At 34.5% G+C, this 20,816-nt stretch overlaps 1 protein-coding gene across 2 annotated transcripts in view; it reads right to left on the reverse strand.

Moving 5' to 3' along the window:
* The window catches only part of LOC132699489 (limbic system-associated membrane protein-like), a 410,528-nt gene that overhangs the window by 328,123 nt on the left and 61,589 nt on the right, over positions 1 to 20,816 (reverse strand). For both annotated transcript variants that reach the window (XM_060666249.1, XM_060666242.1), the window contains exon 2: positions 17,882 to 18,128. In XM_060666249.1, coding sequence (XP_060522232.1) covers positions 17,882 to 17,957 — 76 coding nt within the window. In that variant the 5' untranslated portion in view covers positions 17,958 to 18,128. The remainder of the gene's footprint in view (positions 1 to 17,881; positions 18,129 to 20,816) is intronic.

Here is a 20,816-nt window from a genome sequence, read left to right on the forward strand (position 1 = left end):
CGCACCAAAGTCACTTTTAGAGGATGCATTGCTTTTTGAACAATCTCTCTTGGATTTTCTAATTCCCAAATACGAGCATTGTGTTTGTTTACAAAGTCACCAACGTAAAGATGTGCCTTAACGCTAAATATGATTTTCGTTGAAAAATGAACCCCTTGTTCTCGTATCCATTCTGCAAACACGCGGCGCTGTTGATGATCTTGAGGTTTCAACTCCTGAGTTATTTGGACTTTATATGGGTGTAGATGCAAGTCTTTTGTTAAAATTCGCTGTGTGATTGAATACGTAGGGCCCACTTGCTGTGATCGATGACGAATCGATGTGTTTGCTCAAATTTTTGAACCACATTTCAAATTGCCCTCTCAGAAGGTCGATTTTGTGCGCCGAAATGCATTTTTTCTTGTTCGACCATTTTCATAATAAGCTTGCACAATTTTTACACGTTGTCCAGTCGTATATTGCTCTATGACTTATTTTGTTTATGTTTTGAGGTTAGAAATCTCATATGATAATAAACAAATACAAGTGGGGTTTCAAAAATATTTCAGATTGTAATGTGGAAATTGAATCACCCATTAGACCAGCGTGTTATCGCTAATTGCAAAGATATGATATTTCTCGGTTTTATGTATCAATTTTAATTAAACAAGCAAGAAATGTCGACGGCAAAATAATTCTTATTGAAAGAAATTTTGATTCGATAAGTAATGTCGATATGCGTCGAACAATACGATAAAAATTCATCCGCTTTCTCGGCGTTTTAGGGTTTAAAATGACGGAAGCTACTCGACGTCTCCTAACGAACCTATTTGGAATTTACATAGAGCAAATGAAATTTGCTACAGATTGCGATGTTTACTGCCTAAATATGCCTCTCTCATTCAACTAATGTCAGTTATTGTACGTGAATTTAGTGGGGATTTGTAGAGTAATTTGAAGGGTATTTTGTAAGGTTCTCTATTTAAGTATCACACTTTTGGTGTTTTTATGTATTTTTTATCTTATATCGTTTAAATTTTCGATTGCAAAAATAAAGTGATTTAATACATAACCTAAATAAATGGTAGTTCCCGAAGCTCTTGACTGGCTTTGCAAAATACTAATTCTTAGCTACTCAACTTACATGGTAAAACTCGGAGGGTACACCTTACCTTCTCTAAAGTGGCAGTGATGCCACTTTAGAGAAGGCAAAAAGGGGAGCCATAAGATGATGCGACTACATATAGGCGTTCCGGGGGTAACCCGAATCACCACAACCCGAATATTCCGATTCCATCTTGAATTGAAGACGAAATCCTAGATCGCTTTAAGCATTTGAGTTCATGGATCGAAAAAGGCACAAACTCTGATACCGGAATAAAGAATAGGATTAAGCAAGCACGTAAACGACTTCTGCGATATAAGCGGCTTCTCTCAGACCCGTGCACGGACCTCAGCTTATGTCTGAAAATGGTAAAATGCTACATCCCGGCTATTCTGCTGTATGCCATTGAGTCCTGACATTAAAAGCGGGCATTAATAAACCGGAAGCGTTCGAGTTTTGGTGCCACAGGATTCCCTGGACGGCGAGACCTACGAATGATGACATGGTAAGACTTTTTATATATAATAAAACCAAAATATTAAGGTCATCTGCTCAGACACAAAATATACTAGTTACCCTGGCGAATAATTGAAGAAAAGCTGGAAAGAAAACGAGACGTATCTTGGATGCGGAACATTAGAAACATCGAACAAGTCATTAGTACCGCACAAGATAGACATGCGTTTGCCAAGGTGAAGAAAAAGAGACGACCATAATCTCAGAGTAGCATTCGGAGGCACAAAGAGCGGACTATACAGGGTTGTTGCTGGGGGATCGAGCGCGAAGCAGCTTAGAAAGACGGTAGTCCAGTCCTAGGACAAGTAGTAGTAGGGAAGGTAGTGGAGAAATGTGGCTGCTGCTCGTTTGTTGACTAAGCGTTTGTTGGAAAACGCATGACCTAGGCAACTAGAATCCACTCGTATGACTTACATGGTAATACGTTATGTATCAATAACAAGATTGCTTTCGAAAAATCGTCGCTGGGCAGGGCGAGTTCGTCGCAAGTAGCGCGAATCAGCTTTTTATTTTAAAAAGAAGGCGCTTCGCGGTTTCTTGTCTTACAGGGACGCATTGTTTTTCTATCGTGCTCCTGCGGACCACTATGGAACTTTCACAAAATCGATGAAATTTTATTGTGAATACACCCTGTATAAAGTATCCCTCACATTTAAATTATATTTTTTCAAATATCTCGCACCCCCTGTATTATAGACGAAACCTTAAACTCTCACTCGATACCGTTCACGATACTGTTCATATCAAATTATCACATCTTTAAAAGTTTTTCATTACCGCCAATAATTCACTCACAAAAGCGGAAGAATTTTTTGCCCACAAACGACGTACCCTTTATATAATTCCAACAATGTTCGAAATTAGAGGCTATAGCCCTGGATCTCCTTAGTTTCCTGGTATACGAATTTTTCCAATGGAGTAAATAGGTTTCAAGAAACTACTTGTTTTCTGAAACCATGCAGTACGTGATAATAGTAAATAACGTCATCTCGCCTAGGTTGAGAGCGACAAATGGTGATTTTTCATTTTCATTTTTTCAAATATCTCGAACAGCGTATGTGATAGACGAAAAGCGTAAATACAAAAATTATAGCCCTTGATACGGCCTATAACACTGTTCGAACCGATTAACTATTTTTTGTACGAATTTTGATTTACGGTTAATAATTTACTCTCAAAAAGAACAATTTTCAGGAACTTTTAGATTTTTGTGCATAACTAAAACACCTTGTATATAATCGAAAAAACACGTGAAACAAGAGTTATAGCGCCGGGTCTCCCACGTATTACGGTTGTAAATTTTTTCCGATCGGATGAATGGTTTTGGAGGACAGATGTTTTTCTGGATGCCAAAATAACCAAAACAAAAACTTAAAAATAAAAAAAATACTTGGCTTTATTTTATTGCTCCCAATTTAAGTCTAAATGCGGGTCCAGACTTCTACTTCTGTCCCAAGTCTTACGTCGGTAGTTGCACTTATTGTGTTTTTTAATATTGCATGGAATATCGCGAACACCCTGTACAATATTCAAAAACCTTAATCGCCATGTAAAAGAAACTGACATCTAAAACACAGATTTTAAATTATTGCCAATTTTCAAGAATAGTTTTGTTTTGAATTTGCGGAGCTGTATATTTTTGAAAAATTGTCAAGAATAAAAGTTTATGCACCCGTAACCTGTGTGTCTTCTGATCCAAGAATTTTTCCGGTCTTTTAAATGGTTTTTGAAAAAAGGGTCTTTTTTGTAGACTCTTGCACACGCGATTTTTAATTTTTTTATAATACTTCCCGACCCCCCAGCTACCCCATTTTCAATAGATTCCGTCACAAAGCAAAACTGCATGTATGTGCCAAATATGAAGTCGATTGCTTCAAATCCTTTCATAGCAATATTCAAAAAACCCTAGAAAATAGCGACAAAAAGATGGCTGCCGTTGTCGGATCGAGGCCATTTCTTACAAGCTTATGTATCTCGTGGAGGGTTAAAAAAGAGGCAAATTTCAATTTTGTAGCTCCAACGGTTCGAAAGTTATTCGGGAAAAACCAAAAGACGAGAACGGAGAACGGACAGACAAAAAACATTTTTTTTACGCTTTTTTTTTTGTACAAATGGCGATCCCATAAGTCCTACCATTACCGAGATGTAAAATTTTTATATGAGCGTAGATACTTTCGAAAAATTCGATTATACGAAAGTAACACAATGTTCACTTAATAAATATACTGCCGAGCATGATTTAAAAATTCCCAAATTACATGCGTTCTCAGTGTTATCCAGCAGCGCAGTACTTCATACAAAATGTTTTTTCTTTTTTCAGAGAACTACTAACATAATGACTGACACATACACTTTTTCTAAATAAAGTTTAAAATTATTTTACTTTAAGTCATTCGTTAAGTCATGTTTTATAAATTAAAATAGTAAAAAGGAAAGTCGGATTCCATTTTTTTTATTGCCCACACACTTTTACCATTACTACTACCAAAATATAGACTTTTTGACTATTCATTAATGTACCTTATTTCTTTTGATTTTTATAATTAAACCTGTTATCAACCCTCGATAACTGATAATTCCTGTCTCTAAAGCGTTCTGTCTCTCTCGCAGCTGTGCGTGTATCTACTTTTTCATTATAGGACCCCTTTGTCAAATATCATTTGTCAAATTACTATAAAATCACAATAAAGCGCAATTTCAATTCTGCCAATGAAATTCGCAATTAAATTGTCTATATTCTGTGCCAACATATTTTTGGGAAGCTAGCTAATCATCTGAGATCGTTATTTTAGCCTCGTTCATTTCGGGGTCACTTTTCTGCGAAAAGTTTCTTGGCACCTCAAACGAGACAAAATTATTTGTTTTAATATGGTCCATTAGAGTAGCTGATTAATCTGTTATTCTTGTTTCTTTATTGTTTTTCTTTTACATTCAGCTGAGCGAATGAAGCATTGTAAATTTCTTGACTCCTTGTCATTTTTCAGATAGTCGATATTTAGTTCACTAATCCTTTTTCCTCGATCAAAGAGCAGTGGTTTAATGTTTCATTAACATACTCTATAAAACTAACTAAAGAATTACTTTACTCACTAAAATATTTTACAACCACAAATGTACAAAGTATAGAATTATATTTAACAGGCAATAAAAACGCAAGACAACAATTCGTGAGTGAGCGAGATGTGTCAGGAATGTAAACATAGATATAGATTAGAAAAACGAAATCATTCGACCCTTATTTTAACTATTGATTTACAAATTTTTTTCGCTTGTTACATTTTATTCAGAGCGCAAAATGTAGGGCAAATATTGAAATAGATCATGTATCTGCTTGCTAGGTTATCCTACAAAAGTATCTTTCCGAATAAACAAAATTGAAAAACTATCACAACACGATCCGGCCCGCGGGAAATGACGTATTGATATATTTCCTCAAATCATAAATCTCAGGAACACAGATGTATAGCAGCTGCCTGAGCTTCCTTCCTTTTACACGCATAGTTTTGAAAATATCGCACCGAGGTGGATTTATTGATTTTCTCCTAACTCCTGACGTTGATAAATATAAATGCATTACACACAATTTGAAATCTTTTGTTATCAATACTCAATGCTCAATATATTTATTGCCTGCAATTAACTAAAAAAAATAGGTATCTAAAACGTCATTGGGATATACATTTTTTTTTTAATATACGGATATCAGCAAGTAGCTAGAACATCTAAACCTAGAACAAAACAACGGCATAATACAAACAAAAAAAGAATTGGCCAGTCTAAAACCTAGCAATAGAAGTAATCAATAAGAAAGTCGCTTAAATAAACCAAGATATAACTAAAACAAATCAACTCAAAAATAAAACAACATAATAATGCAAAATTACTTTTACTGAACGGAAGTGTAGAGCAAACATACGTACAAAAACTATTAATAAAACAAGAGAGAGAAACAGATTAAAATCAAAGAAAGAACATGGAAAAATGTACAATTACATAGTTAAAAACATAAAAAGATTACAACATTAATGATTTTCTATTTATCAATCTTCATAAAAACTTCAAAGTCTTTGAGTGTGTAAAATGTGTCTCTAAAAAGTAATTCCTTCAAAGTTAACTCGAAACTATTTGTTTATGAACACAATTTTAATGTATTTGGTAGTAGTTCTGTCATAAAAATTCAACTACAATATTGTCTGGGTGGAATATTATAAAGTATAAAGCAATCTAACTACTCCCTTCTGAATCACAAAAACTCTCTCAACCTGTTTAAATTCACCCCATAACACTATATTATAACTAATTATGGTTTACGCTGCGCCATTGTATATACTCTTTAGTTCATTTATGCGCAAAGAGTTCCTTAACTGTTTTATTAGAGGTCCTATAGTCAAAAAACTGGTTCTTGGAGTTACTATATGATACCCTTACAGTCCTTGAAGGAACATGAAAGTTCAGCTGGCTCAGTAACTCATAGCAATCCACTAATTGATTGCAAAGTTTATATAAAAAATGAAATGAAAGGTACCTCCTACGATTAAACAGTGAGTCACTCTGTGGTAGTTCCCGAGTTGGGTAGAAACCATTTAGATGAACGAGAAGAAATTTCAGAAACTTTCTCAGTACGTTTTCAATTTGAGTGATGTACTTACACACCGTACTCTAGGTTCCAGCTCACATAATAATAATAGTATTACGGTTTTAAAGTATGTCAAAATCTCAAGAATTTCTCACTATGAATCTCAGCATTTTGAGTGCAGCTCTACAGGCTTCGTCGACATGATTTCTGAAGGAGAGTTTTGTATCAAACGTTACACTCAGGTCTTTAAATTTGTCACATTTTCTTAATAATACGTTATCCAGAAGGTAATTAAAGTACAATAAAATTAAAAGTAGAGTTGGGAGAAGCAAGGTAATTTTTGGTTATTTGCCGAAATGTTATTAAATGTTATGGTACTTCGGAAAGATTTGCAGGAAGAACGAATTAGTATTAAACTGTGTTCTTAAAAAGTACAAACCGCAAAACAAGCGCAGTTAAAAACACAAGCCCCACACATTCACTTGGAACCTATATCTGTCTAGTCTTGGTACTCTCAATTAACCAAACCAAACAGCACAAAATGATTGTGGTGAATGAATATTTCAAGACACGTCCTCCAAATCTCAAATCCAAGTTAAAAATTTAGCATACATCAGTAAGGCGGCAATTAAACCATAGATTTGACATTGAAGAATATATTTATAAGCATTGATCCAAGGGTTTTAACAGTGATTTTTATTAATTTGAATATAAAGTTATGGATTATTACTATATAGATGTGTGTTACCATGGAATATTTTCTACTACATTCTCATTCTGGATTTTTTTGGCAATATAAACACTTGTTCCTACGTTGGAAATTTATTGAATATTTTATAACGTCATAAAGAAAACTAACGTTTTCACGACTTTTGAAAAATGTTGTGTGTTTCTATGTGTTATCTTTTAAATGGAGCAAGTCTATTCAAACGTGTTTAGAACGTGATTTTCAATTAAATGATATATATGAATTACATCAAAAATTTGGAAGCTTGTGGCTGAAATTGAACTATCGAGTCGAATAACTACTACATATTATGAAGCGTACCAGATATGTGAAATTATGCATTTATTATAGAAACTGTTTATCCCGGGCTAAGTCTCAGCCTCAGTTAAGCGCTCGCCTAGGAACTAAAATTATATTACTACTTTGTTTACATGCGACTTTCCCTAACTTCAAAGTTTTGACAGTGATGGATGAATTACACGACCTTTTCGGGGCAAGTCGCACGTAATAAATAAAAATGAAGATTTAAAGTTACTGGAGTTAGAGCATATACGGTGGAGATAGGCCGTAGAAATCTTTAAAGTTTTGCTAAAGTTGAAATTTGTCTGGGAAAGTTTGAAAACTTGTAATCGCTGTAGATAAGATAATTAGCATCAACTTCAACGTAGGGGTATCGACAAATATTGACCTTTAACATGAATTCATTAACATTCGAAGATTTTTGAAAGAAATCGCCACGAGGTACTGTAATACTTTTAACAAAACTTCTGAATTCTTCCTACGTCGATTTTTGTTGAGTAGAACGAAAGGGGATTGGATGGAGACAAGATGGAAGCAATTTCAAGATATAGAGACAGAGGTCTTTCTCAAAGTAAAGCGAAACTAGATTTTCGAAGAATTTTATAAGCGCATGAGGTCTTGACATGATGGTACATTTTAAGAAAAATGGGGGATACATTTGCCGGTTTCAGTCGGTCTACCATGCAGCTTGGTGGAGATGACTTTAATACCTAAAATAGTTATTTGTTCCGAAGCTCAAGTCATTTTAACCGTTAGAGATTGAATGGGAGCGGTTTTTACAAAACAGGTTTAAGTTAATTCAACTATAATAATTTATGGAATAGGAACATAGGAATCGTTTTTAGGTCTCTGAAGCAATTGGAATACCTCCTTCTACATTCCACATGAATTCGTAGCCATTCCAGAAGCTCTGCAGAAATATTGGTCTATTGTCCCCAGAAATACGTTCAATAAAAAGGAGTTGTTCTGTTTTTTGACTAAAAAACTTGTGGTGAGCTGTGAAAGCTAAAAATATTGTCACACTGAAACTGGTGTGGTCTGAGCTTGGCTTGCAGAGATCTGAGTATTTTATCTTTCAAGTAGAAACAGAAATTTCTTGCTCATGCGCCGGGTGAAGAAAGATTAGTTGCTCTGCCTAGATTCCTGAAACCAAATGCCTGCTGTGACCGGAGATGCTGGAAAACAAATACATAACGACGTATCTTAAACACTTTTCATAAAGTCACTTACTTAATTTAATGTTTTTTTTTTAAACTCCAACTAATGCACTCGTATTATAGCAAGTCTCTGTGGTGTTCGGTTAATAGCACATAAATTCTTGTGTGATATAATAAGTACCTCTACTATTTATTTAATTCTTTAGTTAAATATCGAATTAGCTGTGATTGGATAAGCTAGTAATGACCATATTTCAACCTAGACATCCAAAGAGATCGAAAAGTGAAAAAACTCAATCAAAACCATGTGCGAAATTTGAAATAATTTTAGTAAATAAAGATTAACCATGAAATAACGTGGCATTTTATAATACCGCCAAGCCGCCTGGTTTAGTTGCTCCTAAAAATTTTAAAAATAGGAGTGGTGACGTATCTATTAAATTAAGGTTGAGAGGGTCAATGTTTTCTTATTTTGTATTATAGTATAGTAGAAAAATATAAAACTTTTCATCTTAACTTTTTTCCATAAAATTCATTAAAATTGTGGTTTTGAAGTTTTTTATAAATTACCATGCATTTGTAAAACTTGCAGAAATTTGGGAAAAGCGAAAAAAACTATTTAACAAGCTTAACCGTTGCCAATATATTACCTCTAATTTTTTTCGAAACTCATGAATCTCATATAGTTACTAGAGATTACTCTTGCAATCAAAATCAAAAAATGTTGGGGACGGATGTTCAATATTGTTTTCTTATTTATGCTTTATACGCGGCGTGTTCAAAAAGTAAGGTGAATTTTGTTATCGGGCGTTGCTAGGTACATTCGATTTTCAATATTTTTTTGTTATGTTGGTACACATGTCTTCACCGTTTCAGTATTACTTTTTTTTATAAGACAGAAGCGTTAGACGTGTTCCGCGTGCTAGGCGATTGTCTGCTGACAAAAAATAGGTACAAAGAATTTGCATAAAATTTTGTATAAAAAATGGAATACAGTGCTGCAAAGCACTTGAAATGTTGACAACGCCATATGGTGAATATACTTGTTTATAAGTGGTACAAGCTGCTCCAAGTTGGCCGATAAGACGCCGATGACTAACCTCGCTCCAGACGTCCCAACACGTCAATAACTGATGATGGCGTGGAAGAAGTAAAACAAATGGTGTTGAAAAATCAATCACTATTAGAGAAGTGTTTTGGGATGAAACGTGTAGCAGCAAAATTTGTTCCAAAACTGCTTAATTTTGAACAAAAAGACCGTCGAAGGAGCATAGCTCAAGAGCTTTATCAAAAAGGTCATAACTGGCGATGAAACATGGGTATATGGTTATGACGTCGAAACCAAAGCCCAGTAGCCCCAATGAAAGAACTCAGAATCGCCAAGATGGAAAACAGCACGTCAAATTCTATCAAATATCAAGGTCTTGCTTCAAGAGTTCTGACCACAAGAATTGTGGAAAACAATTCATGGATTTTTGCTTCATGATATTGCACCTGCTCACTCTTCGTTGCTTGTGTCTAACTTTATGGTCAAAAGCAAAACCACAATCATGCCTCAGTCACCATATTCACTAAATATGGCCCCCTGTGACTTTTTCCCGTTTCCAAACTCAAAAAACCCATGAAAGGAAGAAGGTTTGGAACGATTTAGGAGATCGCTGGGAGAACTCAAGGCTATACCAGAAGTGCTTCGAGGATTGTAAAAAGCGTTATCTGAGGGGAATTGCTTTGAATAATAAATAAATACTTCTTGATAAAAATTAAAAGTCGCCTTATTTTTTCAACACATCTCGTATATGCTTTTCTAAGGACATCCGGATATCTGTCGTAACGATAGTCTTCAAGTGGAAATATGATAACAATACGAAACGGTAGATAAACATATCAAGATCAGTGTCCAAAAGTGTTAATGGACTTTTAACTTTTCCATCCCCCTATTTTGTACACAAGTAGCCATCACCGATGGGGTAATATTCATCTTCGAACTAATAGTACTTAGTCGAAGGGAGGTAAACAAAAAAAGCGACTTCTTTCGCACCAACACTTCCAGACATTTGTGTATTCGGTATCAAATTCCTATCTGCTTCTCATCCAATGCGCGCCACTCCATTAGGAAACTTTAGAAACTTTAACAAAATTTCCGCGTCCAACTTCTTTCTTCCTGTTATAAAACTTTCAACTTAATTAAACAACTCCTGGTTCTGTATTTTATTACCTCAAACATAACCCCAGAGCTAATTAGAGATGGGTCTATATATATCTCCCAGGCTAGTAGGAACATAAACTTCAGGCGAGCTCCGATGCCGCGCCATTCTAAAGTGAAATAAAACGTTTTCCTTAACCGCCACCGGAAAGACTTGGAAGTGTATAAAAAAAGTATTTTTACATATAAATAGGACTTTGTTATTTCTCATTCGGTAAGGGAAACCCAATGTTTTATTTAAGGAAAAGATATTAAATCGAGAGTGTTATATTTTGTGGCGTGCCATTTTTTTTCGCCCACGTTGTTTTCTAAACCCGTTTAGCTTTATGTTGGACTAAAGAGGCTCCGTGCGATCGCATATTGCGATTCAATTTAACGCCTTTAGACCGTAGAAAACCAGAAATGCCCAAAGTGCTTATTTGACAGGTTCATTACATGCTTGGGTAAACATAACCTCCACAAAGCCTTGGGTCAAAAACTTACATAAAATGCCAAATTGAGTACAAATGTTGTTTGCAATATTTTACATTGAAGTATTGGAGAAGCTTTTGATTGCTAGTAATTACAAAAAAGAAAACAACTAGGAAATGATGATATTTTAATAGTAATGAATAAATAATTGAAAATAGGTTAGGGAATCAAAACGCAATAACAATGTTTTTCAAAGAAACTTCCACGGGCTACTGTAATACTTTTTATAAAACTTCTGGATTCCTCCTGTGTCGGTTTTTGTTGATCATGCCCAACGTTTCGCCAATCATCCTGTTAGCTTCTTCAGAGCTTGACTGAAACTGGCTCTTATTTTACTCTGTACCTGCTTTTATATTGTTTGAAATCTATAAGCAACCTAACAATCTTTACCGCGACTTAGGCCTCTACGTGTCACCAATATGGGAATCAGTTACCCGAGACGGTGTTTACGCCCCTCATTTAGCTCCGCCCCCTCAAGCAGGTACAGAGTAAAATACGAGCCAGTTTCGGTCAAGGCCTGAAGATGCCAACAGTATTATTGGCGAAACGTTAGCTAGTTCTAGTCAACAAAAACCGACGCAGGAGGAATCCAGGAGTTTTATAAAGAGTATTACAGTAGCCTGTGGTAGTTTCTTCGAAAAATTAACAAGCCTTTATCGAGAGGACATCAAGCGCATAAGCAGAAAGTTTGAAGATTACCGGCTGAAACTCGTAAGATTACTCTTTACACTGACCTTTTTGTTACGTTATAGAGACCATAACGTCATCTTCAATTTTCTTAAAATATCCCAACATGTCAAAACCTTGTCTGCTTATAAAATTCTAGTTTCGCTTTACTTCGAGAAAGAATTCATCCTATTCGTATGGAAATAGACCTAATTAATAAGACTCTTCTGTGTGTACTTCTTGAAATTGCTTCCTTCTTGCCTCCATCCGAGTTGGATACCCTTTCAAACATGATTCATTACAAAGCTTTAAATCTCCGTTCATCTTCTACCCAGAATTACATTCAGAAATTTTAAAAACTAACGTCAACACTAGGGAAACCATCACACTCTTCTCAACTACCAAACACTGTCATAAATGTATCATCGCACCAACTTTCGGAAACGGAAAAGTTCTTTCAAAAGGTTCCAACTTTGTCCTTGCCCCACGTATTATCCCAAAAGAAGAAATTATTTTAAATTCAAATTCAAAACCCCCTAAATCTAATATTGCAAAGCCTGAATGCATTGCCCTAAAATCTATAAAATCTAACCCGATATCATAATCCTAAAATTAGATGAAGTAGATGCTACGGTGGTCATGAACACAAATGAATATCAGGAAAAGATTCAAGATAATCTTACAGAAGGATCATATAGTCAACTACAAAATGATCCTACGTCATCTATGGAACGCATCCTTAAATCTTTCATTCAGGCTTCTTCCTTATCAGACTCCGTGAAAAAATATGTCACCCATCATAACTCTAAAATTCCTCGTCTCTACAGACTCCCAAAGATTCACAAACCATGATTCGACCTATTATCAGCACCATTGGCTCTCTAGCAAAATATCTAGCTTCCTTATTAAAACCCTTTACAGGGAAAACTGGCAGTTTCGTACTTAATTCCATTCACTTCATTGAACAAATAAACAGCACTACATTAGATATATAAAATATTCTGGTCAGTTTCGACGTAGAATCCCTCTTTACTAAAGTCCTATTACTGAAACTCTCAATATCATTTCAGATATATTAAAATCTGAGAACCTGGAACCAAACCTTCTCACCTTAATTGAAAAATACTCCTCTGGAACATATTTTTCTCATAACGGTCAAATTTTTCAACAAATTCGGGAACAACTATGGGTTCTCCACCTTCACCAGTCATAGCGAGTATATTTATAGAAGCCTTTGAGAAGAAAGCTCTCGACAAATTAAATCTAAAACCAAAATTATGGAAACGCTACGTCGATGATACTTTTGTTATTTGGCCTCATGGTCAGGAATCCCTAGTAGATTTTCTTAGATATTTAAACTGTATACACCCTAACATACGCTTTACCATTGAAATAGAAACTAGTAACACCACCCATTCTTAGATATTCTTATCAATAGAAAATCAGACCTAACATTGGGTCATTGTATTTACAGAAACCTTCCGCACACACCTTAATGCATTGTCACATCACCATCCGGCCCAAAAATCATCGGTTATCAACTCTCTTGTTTACAGAGCCTGCTCATCTCTCTAATAATTTCCACATTAAAGATATTAAGCGTTCCATCTTAAAATACACGTCGCCACAACCTTCCAATAGCAATGAGGCCGAAAGCAATCTTACACTTGCCACTGTGATCCTTCCTTACATTCAAAACATCACTGGTCAAATATCAAAAGTTCTAAAGAAGTATAACGTCAAAACCAGATTTACCACTTGTCCAAAAATCTCTCAACATCTTCGGCCCGTCAAAGACAAAATTCCATTTGAACTGCCAGGAGTTTACAGCATGCCATGCATAAGCGACAAAGAATACATTCGAGAGACTGGACGAAAAATATCAACTAGGCTCAAAGAACATGAAATAGCTTTAAGATTATTCAAATAAACTCATCAGTAGTTGCCGAACACAATCACGAAACCGGGTATAAAATTTAATTCGATAAAACTAAAATTTTTGCATGTAATCAATTCTTCTACCAACGAAAAATCCGAGAGTCTATAGAAATCTATAAACAACCTTACAATTTTAACCGCGCCTCAGGTTTTATCTGTCACCAATATGGGAATCAGTCATGCCCCTCATTTAGTTCCACCCCCCTCAAACAAGCTCTGAAGAAGCCAACAAGAACAGAAACGTCAGCAAGTTCGACCGATGCAGGAGGAATCCAGAAGTTTTGTAAAAAGTATTACTGTAGCCTGTGGAAGTTTCTTTGAAAAATGAAACCATACTTAACTTCCGCTATGAAAAAGGAAAAGGGCCTGTAGTTCGAGGTTTCACTGTTGACTGTGCAAGATTAAAAAGATAAGACGAGGGTTTTAGCAATGGAACTGCACAAGTTTTATTCTTTGAGATATCAATATCCTATTTAGAAAAGAAGGGACTAATTTCTGCTAAATATAATAACGATTGGAAAAATATTATCCGTTGATTCACAGACCCTAAAACAAAGATGTATCATACTTACTCCGCACGGGCGAGATTCTCGGGAGCTCCACTATAGGCATCATTCCAACTTCATTTTTCTATGTTTTTTTTGGTATTATCGGATCTGGATTGAATTTAACTCTCATTCCCAATTGATAGTTTAGTTTTCTGTTTGTCTCTGCCGTCTAATTCACTCTTTATTTCCCTCGCATAATTAAAATTGATTTGGATTTCGGATTAACGTAGAGAGTTTTTTTCTCCTGTGATTGATGAAGGAGCAGGTTTCAGTTCACGTTTGAGTCTGACCCGTTTCCGAAGTTGCTTTGTTGAAAGTGATTACAATTCAGCAAAAGACAACGCCTGAAAATCATTTCATTTACCTTCAGAAGGGTGGGATTGTTGAAATGCCTAAATCGGATCGATGTGTTAGAATCGAAACACAAATTTTGTTTTTTAAATCTACATCTACAACTCCGCAGTGAACATCAAAAACGATATATGCAAAACACTTTCAAATTAGCAATCACTACCCCATTCTAAAAACATTTTAAGAATTTCGGATTTTATACTTATTCTTGTCATTTTTTTTATCTTCTTTCTGCTGTTGTGGTTCTAATGTAAAATTAATGGTATATCGTAATGGAATTTCATTTAGAAATCTTCTGGTTTCCTCCTGCTCCGATTGTCGACAATCATCGTATTGCCTTCTTCAGAGCTTAACTGAAACTGGCTCTGAAGAAGTCAAGAGGATGATTGACGAAACGTCAGCAAGTTCGATTTACCAAAAACGGACTCAGGAGGAGTTTAGAAATTTGTAAATAGTAGCCTGTGGAAGTTTTTTAGAAAAAGTAATGGAATTTTATTTATAATTTAACATTGATGATTCATAAGTCACTTATAAAATACTAGACTTCATTGCAAGTTCAGGTTAACTACCTCTACTAAAAATTCACTAAATACTTCACTTTATAATAAACTCAAATGAAAAGCAAAAAACCTAACCTACATCAAATTAAAAAATAGTGTCAAGACCACTGTGATAAAAAACTGTTTCTACACAGCTCCAGAATACATGGAGACACATCTGTTTGTTGAATACAGTGCAGCGAAACAGGGTCGATTCGCATTTGGAGGGAGAACGTCGGCACAAAAACTCGCAATCAGCGTTGGGAAACTTAAATTTGGTTTACAACAAAACGGGTTGAGATAATTCCACAGCAAAAGAAAATAAGTTAGAAAAACTATAAGTGGCTTTCGCCATACAACAAACACCCGACCTACCTTAAGAAAAGACCAGGCAAACGTCCGGTAAAGTGCGTTGATACAATACGGCGATACTACGGGCCACAGGTTCTCTCAATATGAAAAATATCTCAAATTACACAAGTTCTAGAAAAATAAGCACTATTGGGTAAGATGCCGGCCCACAACTAACTGCTTGTGGGGTGTTACCGGCTGTAGCTCAATACGATAATCGTTTAATCGTAGGGGCGCCCTCAATCAAATTATAATTCAACTCGCCGCCGTAAATAGGAACATAGAAACCGCTACATGTCATAAATTTGTTTCGCTACAACAGGATGGTGCCTGACAAAACCAGACCAAAATGTGCTAATACAGGGTGTTGAAAAAACAAAATGTATTTGTATTATTAATTAGTGTCAAACGATAATCTAGTGATATTTGATACACAATAATAAGCTGTAGTACCTTACTTTGTCTCAATTTTCAACTTTTCTATTAGTTCACTGGCGCAAATCCGTGTTGCGAATACCTTAATTTCGAAAAACTGAATAATACGAGTATAGTTAGCATTGAATATTTATATATAATCTAAAGTAAAAGTTATAGCAATAGCAATAATTATAACTGCTTATGTCGCTTTAATGAAGGTAGGTAAAGTCTGTTCATAGATATAACTTTATGGAGGGATGTTAAAAACTTCGGTTTCTATAAGTTTGAGGACATTGGAGTTAATACGGGGAAAACATTGTTACGACGAATGGCAGATTTCAGTTGGCGCAAAACATGTTCAATGGGATTAAATATACAGTGGTAAGGCCTTAAAACTGTATGCCCTAGATTTTTTGCATAATTATCACAGACGTATTCTTTTTGTAGGTTCAAGCTTTGTAGAACCTCAATTAATTGCTTTTTGGTATAATCTTCGTGAAAATAAATGTCGTTATTATATACATAGTTTTGGATTGTTGCTTTTGTGTCACATGAGGAAGGGGTTTTAGTGAACTGTCTACTGTGATAACTTGCATTGTCCATTACAATGACGCTATTAGGAGGAATGTTTGAAACTAGTTTGCTTTTAGTTTAGTCAACCCAACCCTTTTCCGGGGTATCATAAGTGTCGAACTAGGTTTCATCCAAGTAAATAATTGGCTTCTGTTGTTCTCTGTAAATACCAATTTTTTCTAGATATTCCAGTCGCCATTTCCAAAGTCTAAAAGATTCCATTAAAACTTGCCTTTAGTCAATTTTTTTAAAACTAAAATCCATATGTTGAATACACTTCGATAAGGTAGTTCTGCCACATTTAACACCGGTTTCATCTTTTTCAAGCCTCCTAATTAAGATATCTAATGTAGGCACGCTTTGTTCCTCGTATAACTGGTAAATTTTAGGCCGTATTATATCTTGATCACTTTCATCTACACTCTAGAGAATGTCAGCATCGCTTCTTTTTTTCCTCGATGAAATGGGATTATTCACAATTTTCCATACAGATGATGTTGGAATTTTCGTCAATGTGGCCGTTTCTTCTAAAGATGCTTGCTTGCTGGTACTACGTTCAATAAGAGTCAAATAAACATTATTTATAACCTCCTTAGTCTCAAATGTTTTCTACATTTGGGCGGGAGCATCTCCTGAGATACCTAGACTTGCACTTATTTTGCATAATTCGCACACGATTCAACACACGCTGTATTACACTCGAAATAAGAATGATTACTAATAAACTTAAACTAAGTAGTATACCAAACCAAAGAATATTAAACTCAGGTAGGTATAAAATTATTTTCTATTACGGACCACAGTTTTACCTGAATTTAATTTCCGAAACTTTAGGTAATAATCTTGTTGCATTGTATGTTAATGACCACCCTTGGATAATCCCATTCAAAAGCAATTGGCACTTTCTTATATCTATGAATAGAGCATACCTAAAATAACCCAATTCCTATTTCATACAATATTTTTCGTTACTTTTGGAAAATCATTTTACTTTGTTAGGTGGTAAGGTGCTCTTTGTTCTTCGGTTCATGTTATAATTAATCATCACTAAACGACATCGAAATGAAAATGTGAGTATCAACTCGTACTCAAATTTTGTTCCGTCTAACGGCTCCAGCACCATAGAGTATTTTAAAATAAAAATGTGACACAATCCAAAAAAAATTATTAACCTTAATATCTACAACCTCTATGAGTCTTCGATCTTACTAAATCGATCTACTCAAATGCATGTACGCAAATTTAAGCTGCAACTGTTTCTGATACTTCAGAAAATATAACACTAAACATTTCACTATTCTTCGACGTAATTTGATAAGTTTCATATTTTAATTTTTTTTATATAACTTATCGTGAGCTCCTGGTGTTAAATGATAAGCCGACACAAAATAGCACTACATAAAGCTGAATTAGATTCAAATTATATCGCATACAAAAATTAAGTAAAATTCATTAAACGCTTACCTTGAGCGAAACTGTAGCGACCAAACACATCCACCGCTAGAACGGCCAAGAGCAAAGGCCATTTTTCAACTCCCATGGCTGTCCAGTTCGCTACCCTTTATTTAGAACTAGTCGAGGTAAAACGCTGTCGTTCTCGCCGGGGTTGAACTGTATCATGTCCGTCCGATGTTTTATAACTGAGGCTTGTGTATTTGGGGTTAAAACAAAAACCGCTTCGACATTTTTATTTCGTTGCGGATAAAGTCACCTGGAACAAGGGAAACGACGCCGTTTATTTTCCCTCTATTGGGCTTGTTTGACCGCAAAATGCAATTGGCGATAAAAAATTCGTTTAAAGTGAGCCGATTTAATTGGTTTTGAAATCGCGCTGCCATTTAGTAGTTGACTTGACACCGTGCACTTTATTTACATCGAGATTCCAAGGTCTGGGGAACTTTTACATAATAATTTACAAGCCCCTGATTTTAATAGATATTCCAATTTTAAATAACATCCACCTATATTCAACAGTTTTCTTTATTTTGTTTTCATATGGGAATCGGAATACATCTTGTAGCTCCTTATAACTACTTCTACACTTATGCATAATGAAAACCCATACAAAGCAAACAGTGAACTTTATCTATCGAAATGGAATAGATACGGAAATCAATGCTTCCTCTAGTTAAGCCAATATAGGGCAAATTTTATTTGGAGTGAGAGTTGGCACACATTAATTAACTTTCCGGCAACTATAATAAAAGATCTTTATATAATTTCTCAGTTTTCCGCCTATTTGGGTTTTTTGGATAAGTCGTTTGTTAATGGGATATGATTTGGTTGTTTGCAGGGACTAAGAACGGAACGAATAATTTATAAGAACGAAAACGGAAACGAAAATGAAATTTTTATTTTCCGTTTATGATTGAAAACGAAATAAATAATTTCGGTTACCGGTTTTAACCGGTTTAATGACACAATATTTTTGTAACCTACTCCTAATAGACATATCGGGGACGCAATGGTCTTCTATTCACCTTTGAAGCTCTCACTTCTATTTCCCACTACTTTACCGAAGATTCACGAGTATCTATTCGCGCTCATCACGCGCTAAAGTGGGAGAACCGAAGGTAACGTGATCGCCAACCAATCGCTCGCACATGCAGGGTATTCCCATATTATTTTTTCCAGGGGATCATCCAATATTTTTTTACACAAGTTACATAGTCTGTATTGCTTATGTTGGTATATCTTAATCTTGTTAATTTGTTATTATGCATATATAAATGTAACATTTTAAAATAATAATATAATTTAAACTTATAAAAACATTTTTAAGCCCTTTAACAATTACAAATCATTCAGGAAACTTACAGCGACGTGTACAATCTTGTCATTAATAAACTTTTTTGAATCATTTCTGCAGGCTCATCACAACCGCCCTCGTCAAATTCATCAGCAACAACTAAAAAAAGGCCGTTAAATATCCAACCTACCTTAGGGGATGTCGGTTGAAAACAAAAAACCAATATTTCAGTTAACATTACTCCTGATTTGTTGAAAGACGCATCTACAGAACTGTTAAGGGCGTTGGCGATACGGGAATTTAAGGAAAGACACGGTTCCTCATAGATTTCAAAAATAATATTGGCTGTATTAAAAGAATATCAGCATAACAACAGACAATGGGGCAAATATGCTCAAAGCGGTAAGTTTGTTAGAAGACGAGCAACCCGATATTATTAGTGACGAAGAAGAAAATGAAGAACAACAAAAGAAAATGAAGAGAAAAAAAATGGAAGTATTGCATTTATTACGAAACTAAATGCTTGCATAGGTGACATTGCTACAAATTCCGGCTGCACATACTTTGCAGCTTTCCGTGGATGATGTGTTAAAGTTAAAAGGAGACTGTATTCCAGTGATAATAGGTAGAGCTAGAAAGGTGACTAATATATAAATGTTTTAACTATAATTAAAACAATGACTTAAGAAACCTACTATAGATTGTGCGACACGATGGCACAGCACACATGATATGTTGGAAAGACTCTTATTATTGAAAGATTTTTGTAGAAACATGACAGGAAGCATTGAAAAGCTATATTTAAGCGAAAATGATTGGTCAGATATACAAGACATCTGCAACGTTATAAATCCTACAAAAGAACAGCAATATTATTCCAAACAACGCATTTGTTAGCTGGAGATTTTTATTCTACTTCCCAAATTGACATAGCTAAAAGGTACATGTATGGAATGCTCTAAAAAATATAAATGAAGGCAACAATTTCTTTGAGCAGTCATCTCTAAACTCAACTTCAACAGAAGAAGATGAAATAGAGCAATTTTCAAAACAAAAAGAAAATATTTCTTTAAAATCTCAGCAGATATTCGATGGTTGTTAGATCGTTATTATGAAGAACCGCGCAAAAAGCGAGATACTTGTGTCTTAAAATATTGGGCAGTATTGGTTTGGTATTGGTTTACCTATGACACAAGTGAGTATTGAACGAGCATTTTCAGCGCTGAAATATATTTTAAATTGTCAAAGGTCGAATTTAAAAGAAAATTTGTTGGAAGGTGTCTGGATTCTTATATTAAACAGTTTCAATTAATTTTTATATAAATATATTCATATATACTAAAATTAATAACAATCCTGTGATTTAGTCCAGAATATATCTTTAGTATAATTAACTAAAATTTTTATTTATTTTTGGAAAGCGGAATTATTTATATATATATATATATATATATATATATATATATATATATATATATATATATATATATATATATATATATATATATATATATATATATATATATATATATATATATATATATATATATATATATATATATATATATATATATATATATATATATATATATATATATATATATATATATATATATATATATATATATATATATATATATATATATATAT

Source organism: Cylas formicarius, unplaced genomic scaffold, assembly GCF_029955315.1.
Source record: "Cylas formicarius isolate icCylForm1 unplaced genomic scaffold, icCylForm1.1 PGA_scaffold_10__41_contigs__length_53128322, whole genome shotgun sequence".
NCBI lineage: Eukaryota > Metazoa > Arthropoda > Insecta > Coleoptera > Brentidae > Cylas > Cylas formicarius.